This window comes from Elephantulus edwardii, unplaced genomic scaffold (assembly GCF_000299155.1).
Source record: "Elephantulus edwardii isolate Elephantulus edwardi_28Jun2011 unplaced genomic scaffold, EleEdw1.0 scaffold00045, whole genome shotgun sequence".
Lineage (NCBI taxonomy): Eukaryota > Metazoa > Chordata > Mammalia > Macroscelidea > Macroscelididae > Elephantulus > Elephantulus edwardii.
This window is the reverse complement of record NW_006399795.1, coordinates 16,629,175-16,642,035: the sequence shown is the minus strand read 5'-3', so window position 1 is coordinate 16,642,035 and position 12,861 is coordinate 16,629,175. Positions and strand designations below refer to the sequence as shown.

The following is a 12,861-nucleotide window of genomic DNA, read 5'->3' as shown; positions in this document are numbered from 1 at the left end:
CTCTGGCATTCCCCTGGGGCCTGAGGGCTGGGCTCAACAGGATTTGGGTACTGCTGCTTGGCTCTGGGCGTGGATCCATGGCTTGGGCCTCTTCCTCCAGAAAGCTGAGTGCTCTGGGAGTTTACATCCTCAAAGATACATCCCTTCAAGTTTCTCAGGCAGATGACCTCTCCCAAGGCCCTGTGTACTTTCTAAAATTGGCCCAACATCTGTCTAATCCCTATATCGTTCAGGTTTTGGGGTTTCAGGTTCTGGCCTCTAGACTCCAATCTCTCCAGGCTCTGGACTTGGTCTGGAGGGGCATGCAGCTTCTCTTGGGCCTGTCTTCAGGGACCCTTGCTGGGCTCCAAGGAGTCATGGGCAGGGCTCACAGTTGACCTGGCCTGATGACTGTCACTCTGCTGTGCACCTGGCTGGGAGTGGGAAAGGGGGCAGACTTTACAGCCTCACACCTGGAGGAGGGAAGACTATAGTGCCTATGTACGCACTTGTGTGCGGCGCCTTGATCAGATGTCTCTAGTGCTGCGAATCTGGAAGTCCGTGAAAGCATGGCAGGGTCTGTGCACGTCTGGGCGAGTGCGCGCGCCACGAGGCGGGGCCTGGGAGAGGGGCGGGGCCTGGCGGGGCGGGGCCTCCACCCGCAGGCTGTGCCGCGGCGCTCCCGGCAGCTTAGAATCGAGCGCCACGGTCACTCGCAGCGCGATGCTTGCCTGGACCACGCTCAGCTTGGCCCTGAGCTTCCGGCTGGTGCTGGCGCAGATCCGAGAGGAGCACGGTGAGTACACGAGGTTGGCCGTGGAAGCTGGCTCTGGGCGCCTCCTTTGGTTCCCGCGGGGCGCCCTAGCTCTCCTCCAGCTGCCCGGGGCGGGGGACAGCCAGTCTGGGCAACCCCACCCACCTGCGACAGGCGGGCCCAGGTGCCCTGGGCAGGCTTGAAGGCAGGAGCGCTGGGACGTGCAGCCCGCCATCTGCCCCAGCTCGGCATCTTCACCAGATTGCGAGGTCTGGACGGGGCTGGAGAGGTGACCTCAGTTTTCCTACTCTTAGAAGAGCCGTTAGCCGAGACAGTAGGCGTGTTGGAGCCGTCCCACCGAGTTGGGGGGCCCCAGATCAGCTCCAGGACGCCCCCAGCTCCTGCCAGCTGCGGCCGAGGGGGCGGGCGGGGTCGTGGTGGTATGTGGGTGGGTAGGGGGAGCTACTGCCACCTGCTGTGCCAGGAGGGAAGGGAGACATGGGGAGAGGATTCAGAGGGGAGGGGGACCTTCCTTGGACGGTTGCCTAAGGTGTCCTATTTCCGGGGTCCAGATGGAGCAGAGAGGGTCCGGGGGAGGGGTGACATCATCTGTAAATGTGGTCACTGAACTGATCCCAGCTTGGCTGCCTGGGCTGAGCGGAAAAGGGGCTGCGTCCAGTGCTTTGTCCTCTCCTGCTGCTGTGCACACTTCAGGAGGGGCTGCCTCTCCTTAAGGCTGAGCTGTGAGAGTAAACTCCATCAACAAGGGAACTTCTCTAAGGGGGCAGTTAATATATTGAAAGCAGGACTCCTGGGCCAATTAGGGAAAGGATGGCATGGGGTTCTCATTGTAGACTAAGATATGAGGGTAGAAAGTGTCCCTGCTGGAGCTGTCACAGTGACACCGAATCCAGAGGAATTGGGCCTCCTGCCTGACTCAGAAACACTCCCCCCAGGACCTTTGCATTAAAGTGGGTTCTTGGGGACAGCTGGAGTAAGGGTAGCCCAGGGCAAGATCAGGTTCAGGGGGTTCTGCCCTGGGGTATCAGGGGGTATGTGGCTCAGGGCTGAACTTTGACTCTTCCCCAGGACCTCCTGTGTCATCCCCTCAGGGGGACCTGTTGTTCCTGCTGGACAGCTCGGCCAGTGTGTCTCACTACGAGTTCTCCCGGGTTCGGGAGTTCCTGGGTCATCTGGTAGCTCCTCTGCCCCTGGACCCTGGGGCCCTGCAGGCCAGCCTGGTGCATGTGGGCAGCCAGCCATACACCGAGTTCCGCTTTGACCAGCACAGCTCCAGTGCAATGGTCCAGGATGCCATCCGGGCTGCCACCCAGCGCATGGGTGATACCAACACTGGCCTAGCCTTGTCCTACGCTAAGGAGCAGCTGTTTGACACAGCCACTGGCGCCCGAGTGGGTGTGCCCAAAGTTCTGGTGTGGGTGACAGATGGCAGTTCCAGCGACCCCGTGGGGCCTCCCATGCAGGAGCTCAAGGACCTGGGTGTCACCGTCTTCATCATCAGCACCGGCCATGGCAACTTTCTGGAGCTGTCGGAGGCTGCCTCGGCCCCTCCTGAGAAGCACCTGCACTTTGTGGACGTCGATGACCTGCACATCATTGCTCAGGAGCTGCGAGGCTCCATTCTGGGTAGGAGGAAGTGGGGTCTTTGGGGGCCCCAGTTACAAGCCACAGCAGGAGAGACTGTGGCAAGCCTTTCAGAGGACCTGTAATCAGGGCTGGGTGTGAAGTCAGATGGTGTATCTGAGGGTGTGACGACGGGAAGGGATGTTTCTGTTCACTGTCCACTGACATGCTGCAACTGGAGCTTGCTATCTGGGGCTATTCAGGACAGAGGTCAGGCCAAATAACCACTTCCGGGAGTGTTCCCTGCTAAAGGGCCCTCGCCCAGAGCTGGAGGTCCATGGAGTGAGGGGCCTGGTAAATTGTGTCTGGTTAAGAGTGGCTGATAGAGAAGAGAAGGCTGGTTCAAGTCTAGGAACTCAGAAGATATGGGGGGGGGGGGGGGCGGGGAGACTCATTGGGGCTCCCTATCTGGAGAAACTAGGAAGGGCCTGGAATCACCCAATACAGTTTGGGTCCTCTTCCTGTGCGAAGGGGCTCGAACAGGCCAGTGTGCAGACCAGGCTTAGACTTAAGGCTCGCTGTGGAACCTGCCCTGGAGGAGGGAAGGGTGAGGATGAGGGTGGGGGGCTGCTGCTCCGTCTAAAGGACACCCTTACTTGCTCTGCACTGTGGGGAAAAGAGCATGGTCACTGGCCCAGCCTGGTCAGCCTGTGGCTGCCACTGAAAAAAAGCTGCTAACTCCTGGCTTCTTAATAAGTCTTTACCTTCCTTTTGGGTTAATCATTCACCCAAAGTTGGAATGACTTGGGCTGAACGATGAAGGGTTCCCCAGAGGATTTCCCCCAGGGACATTTGGCCCCATGTGGTTACCTCTGTAATCCAACTTGGATGCAACAGCAGGACAAAATGGCCAGTTGGACAGAAAACCCCAAGTCTTCTGGGTAGAGAAGTCAGACAGAAGGGTGGGGGGGCTTCTGTTCTTGTTGGCAGGTCTGAGTGTGGGGGATGGGCAGGAGAATGTGCTAGGCTGGTGACTGGGGCACTCAGCTTCCAGGAGGAGGAAGTGACCAAGCTCCCGTGACCCCACCCAGACATCAGAGTCACCCAGTAGCATGCCACTCAGACAGCTATGTGGTGCTTGGTGTTACATGTTTGGTTAACACTAGTTTGGGGTCCCATGCCCATATCCCTTGGCGGTCTAGGTACCGATAGAGGAAGAACCCTGAAAACTCAGGTCCAGCTGCTCTTAGGAATTTCCTATCTCTACTGCCTACATCCCCCGGAGGCTGTGCCCTTTGCTCCAACTCCAGGCTAGGTTCTAGTTCTCTGTTCCCAGATACCCTTGCAGATCTTGAGGTGGAAATGATGGTGACTGCTTGGCTTCTGTGAGGAGAGATTTGAAGCTGCAGCAGGAAGGGAATCCCTGATGTTGGGAGGGATAGGGGTTGAGGCCTCCTCCTAGCCCCACCCCCTCTTTGTATAGTATTAGTATTTATTAGCTAAGATGGCTGCTGGCTGAAGCAGAGACTGACCAGACCTGGGGCGCAGGATGTCTTGCTGTCCTCCTGGCCCGACCCCTGTCCTATCAGGGCCTCCAATCTGTGGGATGTCCCCTGGTTCAGCAGATGCCTCCGCTCTGGCACAGAGAAGGTGACCTCGGTTCCCTGACCCTTCCACCCCCAGACGCTATGCAGCCGCAGCAGCAGCTCCGCGCCACTGAGGTCACGTCCAGTGGCTTCCGCCTGGCCTGGCCGCCCCTGCTGACCGCCAACTCTGGCTACTACGTGCTGGAACTAACGACCAGTGCCAAGCCTGGGGTGATGCATCGCCAACAGCTGCCGGGGAACACCACTGGCTGGGCCTGGACCGGGTTGGAGCCCGACACAGACTATGACGTGGCGCTGGTGCCCGAGTCCAACGAGCGCCTCTTGGGGCCGCAGCACCTGCAAGTGCGCACGCTGCCTGGTGAGGTGGGGCCCAGGCCGCGAACGGAAGGGTGGGGGCTCCGGGGTTGAGGATGGGGGTGGGGGATTGGAGCAGAGGGTGGCGGGGAGGAAGCCCCCACCTGGTGACACTTCCCCCCCTTCCCCACAGAGGAGGCGGGGCCAGAGCGCATCGTCATCTCTCACTGCAAGCCGCGAAGCTTGCGCGTGAGCTGGGCCCCCACTTTGGGCCCGGCCGCCGCGCTCGGCTACCACGTGCTGTACGGGCCGCTGCAGGGCGGCGCGGCGCAGCGCGTGGAGGTGCCCGCGGGCCACAACAGCACCCTACTGCAGGGCCTGGCGCCGAGCACCGACTACCTGGTGACGGTGACAGCTGCCTTCCGTTCGGGCCGGGAGCGCTCACTGTCTGCTAAAGCCTGCACGTCTCCTGGGGGGGAGCGCAGCCGTGCCCCGCTCCCCCCCAAAGCCGGGGCCCGTGGCCCGTGACCCCTTCTCACCAGGACTCCACGTGGCCCCCACCTCGCAGCCGGAGGGCCCTTTCCATGCCTGCCCTGCAAGACGCGGGCCTCACTTGAATTCCCCGGGCCAAACCCTCCGCTGCTGCTCTGGCAGCCGCAAAAGCGACCGTGACTGGGTCCTTGGGCTCCTGCACACCCCTCCTGGCCATGAGCAGGCACACGGGGTGTCATTTGGGCAGGATTTCGAAGAGAGAGTATCTGGGCAGGCTGAGAACACCCGAGCTGGCGGGGGGCCCAGGACTGAGCGGGGGGCATACACTCTCCTGCATCCCTTATGAAGAGCTTGTCATTCTAATGATCACGGCTGGAATTGGTTCAAGGGAGTGTGACCCAGTGGGTGGCTCTGAAGCTCTTAGGCCATTCAGGTTCTGGATGCTGATCGAATGATGGCAAGGAAGGGGGAGGCAGGCAGAGTGTCTTAGGGGCTACGGTCTGTCCCCAGCAGCCTCCTGGAGGGATGGAAGAGGGAGGAGAGATGCTGGGAGGCTGATTGTGGGGCCAGCATCTAGGTGGGTGGGACTGGGAGCAGTGCCTGCTGGCAACAAGGGGCCTTGCCTTCCTTCCCAAGACCCCATCTGAGCATCTTTTGCTCCTTCCCAAACTGCTCACTATGGGAGAAGTAGATGGTCCCGACTGCTCCAGCCAAACTTCCGGGGTCACTTTACCCCAGGGGTTCTCTGACCCCAGCAGGTCAAGCACACAAGTTACCTCCTGGTCACTACGTACTAGCCTGGGTCACCCAACAAGCCCTGTAGGGCAGGGAGCTCCTTTTAGGCTTGCGCCCTGCTGTGCTCAGAATCCCAACCCTGCACCCCTAAAGGCCTGGACTTTAGAATACAGTAAGTCAGCTGTAGCCTGCACTTGGCTATTAGCGTGCTTTCCTGCTCATGGGAATGTCGTTGGTGGACAGGGCAGCTGGTGAGAAGCTGTGTGGGGAAGATCTTCAGAGGCCAGGGGGGACTGGGGAATGGACGCAAGAGGCTTCTCTGTCTAGCATTGGCGCTGACCACCGTGCCTTCTCTGACCCCTGTATTGACCCTTTCTTTACAACCTTGCCCTGTTTCTGTGGTGGGCTAGGACCCCCACCTCCAAAGAACTAACCTTGACCATCTCATTAGCCATCATCATCATTCAGTTGATGTCTCAAGGTTTCCAAGGGCTCAGGCTCCATGCCAGCGCCCTCTGCTGGCAAATGCCGAGTCCTCAGTAAAGTCAAGCCATTCTGCTAATGCTTGCTAGTGGAAATAAAACTCCCAATCTGAAAGACTGCGGTGCTGAGAAGCGTGATCAATGCTTGCTGGTCCCAACAGGCAAAACTTCCTCCAGCCCTTCTGCTTGGAGTGGTGGATATTAGTGCAAGGATGACCTTGCCCTAAAAGCACACTCGAAATGTCATATTGCCACGCTGGACTGGACACTCCAGGGATTGAATGGGCCTTAGGCTCTCTTCTCACTCTTGAGTTTACAGCTAAAGAAGAGGACCTCCGCCCTGCCTGTGAGCAGAACAGAGGTGGGGCTTGAGGCCCTGGGGGGCTGGGCCTTCACAGCCTTTGGCTGGGCCAGCAGGTTGGGGCTCTGTGAAATGGTGTTGGGTTCCTTCCCAGTGTTCCCACCCATGTCAGGCCTGGAAACTTTATGGGGCGTGGGGCTGTGCCCTGCCTCTGGCTGGGGCCCTGCAGGCAGCATGCTTATCCCTGACTGTCCAGTGGCCAGCAGGCAGGCGTCTAGAGAATTAACACAGCCCCAGGAGGTGGGGAGATCCCGGAGTAGTGGAGGAGACAGATTTGAACACGAGGAGGTCACTCAGAAGCCAGGGCTGGAAACTTTGCTGGACCTCAGGGGTAGAATAACCCCCACAGTGGCTTGCATCTTCACCCCCAACTCATTCCTGGGTGTTCAGAGTCTGGAGAGCCTCCAGGTCTTGTCTACAGCTTGGCACGGATGGTGAGAGTGATAGGGCAGTTGCAAATCATCAGTGGGTCATTTCCTAGTCATGATGGCCTCTGTGGACAGCTAAGACATGCCAAGATTAGCTGCGTGATAGCCCCTTCCCCAAAGCACACCTGCGGGAACAGAGCAAGCAGGAGGAGACCCATTCCCTGGAGTTTTCCCCCATCCACAGAGGCTCTGATGTCACCCCGTCTGGGCTGGACCTGAGGCCCAGCACTGCCCGTTCACTATGGTGGGAGGTCTGAATATCTCACTTCCACATCTAGGCTGAGAAGCTCCTGAAAGCCTCCAACTCGAATGGAGAACTAATTTGCCTTGTAAACACACACTCAGATCTCAATAAATAAAAATTAAAGAAAGAAGGAGGGGAGCAATTGGTTTATTAAACCAAAGTTCTCAAACTTCAAAAAAAAAAAAAAGCCTCCAACTCAAAGCAGCTTCTTTTGCATTATCCACACACCTTTTCAAGATCATTGACTGAAGGCCACATTTAGGAGCAGCAGTGCCACGAGCTGGCTGATGTCCCCCTGCAACTCCTGGCCTCACTTCCACACTTCACAGCTCTGAAGTCCGTATGGGTATAGGAGGCTGGGGTGGACTCCTGCCAGCAGGTGTGCCCACACTGTGAGGTCCCACCCAAGAGGTCCCACCCTGTGAAGCCACTGAAAGCTGCTCACAGCATTCTGAAAGCCAGAATTGGCTGTACCTGGGTAGCTCTGACTAGCTCAGAGGGATGGCCACCCAGGGAGACACAAGAAGAGAGGGCTCTGCTGGTGTGCCTGGCTACTTGTCCCTCCCATGGTGACCTCTGCTCCAAAGCTACGAGCCTATGAGGGAGAGAAGAAGCTGAGGTCACAGTCTGGGGCCCAGAGGCTCAGATGGGGCACTGGGCACACCCAGATGACTTGCTGAGAAACCCACACCCACCTCCTCTATTGCTCTGTTAAGAATGTAAACTCAATAGAGAGAGATAGATGGTGGCAGGAGTCTGGCGAAGGGTCTCAGAGGAGGTGCGGTGGTCACAAAGTCAGGGCAGCACCCGAGTCTGAACTGGGTTTTTACCTCTAGAGACGGGTGACGGACTTCAGTGTTTCCATAGAGATAGTAAAGGACGTCGGCACATCCCCATTTCATCTTGTGGGGCAGCTGTGGAGCTAGACTGAGTCTATTGTGTCCTGCTGGGGTGTGGGGACCACTCAGTAAAACAGAAGTTCAAGTGCACCAGCTCTATTCCTTTACTTTCTTCCTGGGATGAAAATTTTCTTGCAACATCCTTTCTCTAAATGTCAGTGGAAGTTCTGTCACCCCTGGGCAGTAAGGCCAGGTTGGGGTACATGGAGGACCTTTCTCTGTGGGAAGTGGATAGAGTGGTTGTTGGGTTGGGGAAGGAGGTCTCTGACATCTAGATGTGATTTTGTAACTCCCACCAAATGATTGGATGAGATTATGTAAATAAGATGCTTGTGGCCCACTGAGGGGATTGGCGAGTTTGATAATAATGCAGATACACGGCAGCCATGTGTGTGAGGGACCATGCAGATAAAGTGTATCCCATCCTAATTGGTCAGTTTTGCCGTTCTTGAGGCTTAAAGTCTTAGTCTTGAAGCTCTCCTGGTATTTGAAATACCAGTAACATATGTTCCAGCACCACAGCAAGATGCAAGTTTTAAATCAGGAAAAGCATGCATCAGGGTTGTATCTTTTTATCATACTTATTCACTCTGTATGCTGAGTCAGTAATGCAAGAAGCTATAGTATATAAAGAAGAATGTGGTGCAGGATTAGAGGAAGACACATTAACAAATTATGTATTGGCAAATCTGCCGCCAAGAACCTCTTTAAAAATATAAGAGTAAGGATGTCACTTCAAAGACTAAGGTGTGCCTCACCCAAGTCATGGAAATTTCAATTGCTTCATATGAATGTGAAAATGAGACCATGAATAAGAAAGACTGAAGAAAAAATTGTGGTGTTGGCAAACACAATTTTGAGTAAAGCATGAACTGCGAAAGAAAAAGTATGAACTGCCGAAAGAACAACTAACCTTTCTTGGAAGCGGTATAGCTAGGATGCTTCTGAGAAGCAAGGATGGGGAGCCATCTACTTTGGTCATGTTATCAGGAGGGGCCAGTTCCTGGAAAGGGACATTGTGCTTAGAAAAGTGGAGGGTCAGCCAAGAAGAGGAAGACACTTAATGAGATGGATCAACATGGTGACTGCAATAAGTAGGCTGGAGCAGAGCAGAGATAGTACAGGACCGGGCAGGGTTGCATTCTGCTGTGCGTAGGGTCTGTTTATGAGCTGGAGCTGAGTCAACGGTCCCTGACAACAACAGGCTTAAAATGAGTCATCGCAGAGGCAGAAGCAAGGGAATCTCCTGACCATCAAGAAGAAGAGATGAGAACACAGCATGCTTGTTGGACCTGGCATCCTGTGATGAGAACTGCCTGGATTCAAGTGACTAAGAAAGGACAGTATTACTGGAGATGGTTCAGGATGGCATGTCCACATGTGTTAGGAGAGAAATGGTGCAGTGGAACCAGGATGCCAGCAAGTCAGGCAAGAGGCTTCCTGGGAGGGTAGAATGCCTCCTAGCACTAGTCAAGGGAGCTAGATTTGCTGGCCCAAGGTTTGAGAAAGCTGAGATCCAGGTTTAGCGGTTGGGTCACATGGCCCCAGGCACTTATTGGTAGTAAAAAGGCTTGTGAACATCTGCCTGAGTAGGGCAGAGGCCAGGCTGACCTAAAAGGTCTGAAGAATTGAAGGTCAAGAAGCTAAGGGTCAGGGAGAGGTGTGTCTATGGGAAGGGTTGAGAAGCTGTTCTGACTGGAAAACTGTAGCCTGACTAGATTGTAACTTGTTTTTGGTTGCTGTTGAGTATGATCAGTAGAGATCCTATCAACAACTAATCTCTGTCCTGTCCTGTGCATCCTCACACCTCCTGACACACTAGCGACCATCACCACAGTCACCTTGTCAATCCAACTGGTCGATGATCTTCTTCTCCTTCATCGACCCCCTACCTTTATGAGCAGCTCCTCCTCACAAGTATATGAGGCAAAGCCCCATTATCTTTGTCTCCAAAGAGCACTCTGGCTGGGCCCTCTAAAACACATATTTGTTCTTTTGACCATCCATGGGATGTTCAGCATTCTTCTGCAACACCAAAGCTCAAACACATCTATTCTTCTGTCATCTTTATTCATTGTCCAGCTCTCAGACATGGCCTGATCAGACACACTTTAGTTCTCAAACTGACATCATTACTCCTCAATAATTTGGAGAGATCCTTAACTGCAGACTTCCACAGTGCAATTTGTCTCCTCATTTTGTGACTGCTGGTACTAAGGGTGTTAATTGTGAATCCAAGTAAGATGAAGTTATTGAAAGTTTCAATCTTTTCTACATCTATCATGATGTTGCCTATCAGTCCAGTGGTAAGAATCTTTGTTTTCTTGATGCTGAGATGCAATTAATATTGAAGGCTGTATTCTTTGATCTTCTGCAAGAAGTGCTTCGAGTCCTCCAAACTTTCAGCAAGCAAGGATGGTTCATCTGCATAATGCAGGTTATTGATGAGTTTCCCTCCGATCCTGATGCCACATTCTTCTTCATAAGAGTCCAGCTTCTCAAAGAATTTGCTCAGCATACAGATTGAATGTTGTTGTTGTTGTTATGTGCCATCAAGGCACTTGTGACTCATAGTGACCCTATGTACAACAGTCCTAAACTCTGCTCTGTCTTGTGCCAATCTCACTGTCTCTGATACACTCATCTTGATTACCCCAGCCACTGAATAAATCCACATCATAGAGGGCCTTCCTCTCCTGCGCTGTCCCTCCACCCTGCCAAGCATGATGTCCCTTTCCAAGGACCAGTCCCTCCTTACAACATGTCCAAAGTATGTTAGACGAAATCTCGGAATCCTTGCCTCCACGGAGCCGCCCGGTTTAACTCTCTCCAGGATGAACCGGTTTGTTTTCTTAGCAGTCCATGGTACATTCAATACTCTTCTCCAGCACCACAGCTCAAAGGCATCAATTCTCCTTCTATACTCCCTACTCATTGTCCAACTCTCTGACACATAGCAAGTGGTTGCAAAGACCTTGGCGTGTATCAGATGCACCTTAGTCTTCAGAGAGACACCATTGGTCTTCAGTACTTTAGAGAGGTCCCTAACAGCAGACTTTCCCATCACAATACGTCTTTTAATTTCCTGGCTGCTGTTGCCAAGAGTGTTGACTGTGGAGCCAAGCAAACTAAAGATGTGAACAATCGGGCTTGATCAGAAATCTTTGTCTTGTCCCCCCCCCAAAAAAGATGTGAACAATCTCAATCTCTTCACCATAAATAGGAGAGAGAATTCAACCCTAATACTCTCCCTTCCCAGTTTTAAACCATGTAGTGTTTCCTTCTGGCTATGTGTCAGAGAGCTGGATATGCATAAAGAACTGGACAATGACTAAGGATTGTTGCGGAATGTTGAGAAGGAAGGGAGCGTCTCTGGCCAGGACAGGTAGCCTGAGCTCCAGACAGGTGCAAGCCTCCCATCGGACTTTAAAATGGGGTAGAGAAAGCTCCCCTGTGTTTGGCTGTACTGGCTTGAGAAAGCTTGCCACCTGGGAAGATGGCTGCTGCATTTGTTGAGCTGGGAGTGGTCCAAACGAGGCTGAGGTCCCCCAACCAATCCACATGTCCCACCTCTGTAAGCCCACCCTATCTTGTTTTCCTGTGTATATAAGTGCAGTGCTCATCCCAGTAAAATTGAGCTGGATTGACTCTCTGATCCTTTCCCGGAGTGGTATATCTCTGTTGTGCTTACTCCCATTAGGGTGTCATTGTTAAGTTGCCGGCAAACTGACAATGACAAAGGATAATAGAAGAAAACTCAATGCCTTTGAGTTGTGGTGCTGGAGAAGAGTGTTGAGCATACCATGGACTGCCAGGAGAAAAAAATTGATCAGTCCTAGAGAGGGTGAAACCAAGGGGCTCTGTGGAGATGAGGATTTTGAAGCTCTTTCTCACATACTTTAGGAATGTGGGCAGGAGGGACAATCCTTGGAGAAGAGCATCATGCTTGGAAGAGTGTAGAAACAGCACAGGAGAGGAAGATCCAGGATGATTGATTCAGTAACTGGAGAAATGGGATTAGGTCTGTTGGAGACAATGAGATTGGCTCAGGATAGGGCAGAGTTCCGAGCTGTAGTGTATTGGGTCACTATGAGTTGCAGGCGACTCAATGGCACATAACAACCAGAGGGTGAAGCCGGAATGCTCCTTGGAGTCAAGGATTCTGAAGCTTCGTCTGACATACTTTGGGCATTGCAAGGAAGGACTGGTCCTTGGAGAAAGACACCATGTTTGGGAAAGTGGAGGGACAGTGCAGGAGAGGAAGATCCTTGATGAGATGGATTGATTCTGTGATTGGGGTGGTGGGAATGAGTGTGTCAGAGATGGCTAGGTTGGCACAGGATAGATCAGGTTTTGGGCTGTTGTATATAGGGTCGCTATGAGTCACAAGCAACTTGATGGCACATAACAACAACAACAACAACAATTTGCACAGGAGCCTCCTGGTCTAGGTATAGGTTTCGCATGACCACAATTAAATGCTCTGGGATTCCCATTTTTCTTAATGTCAGCCATAACTTGTTATGATCCACACAGTCAAATGCCATTGCATAGTCAATAAAGCATAAATAGACATTCTTCTGATATTTCTTACTTTCAGCCAGGATTCAGTGGGCCACAACCACTTCTAAATCCTGCTTGAACTTCTGGCAGTTCTCTATCTATGTACTGTCCTAGCCATTTCTGAATGATCTTCAGCAGTATTTTAGGTGTATGTGATTTTAATGGTATTGTTCAACAGTTTCCACACTCTGTTGGATCACTTTTCTCGAGAATGGGAACAAATATTGACCTTTTCCAATCTGTTGTCCGGTCTGTCGGATAAGCAAAGTAACTTTTTACTTCCCTAAGACAGGTTTGGAAATAGGAGTGGCATCCACTTCCTAAACCACATGCCTCTGGAAACTCTATGAACTTGGAGAAATGACGTTAGTTACATTTGAAAGTCTTCAGGCCTTTTGTTCATAGGGTCATTATGAGTTGTGCTTGACTCAACGACAAT

General features: G+C 53.0%; 1 protein-coding gene across 1 annotated transcript; it reads left to right on the top strand.

Moving 5' to 3' along the window:
* Positions 1–702: 702 nt before the first annotated feature.
* On the top strand, positions 703–4,746 carry VWA1 (von Willebrand factor A domain containing 1). The gene is made up of 4 exons (XM_006885940.1): positions 703–775; positions 1,823–2,380; positions 4,001–4,327; positions 4,412–4,746. Exons 1-4 carry the CDS (start codon positions 703–705, stop codon positions 4,744–4,746), a joined length of 1,293 nt encoding a protein of 430 aa, XP_006886002.1.
* Positions 4,747–12,861: the final 8,115 nt, after the last annotated feature.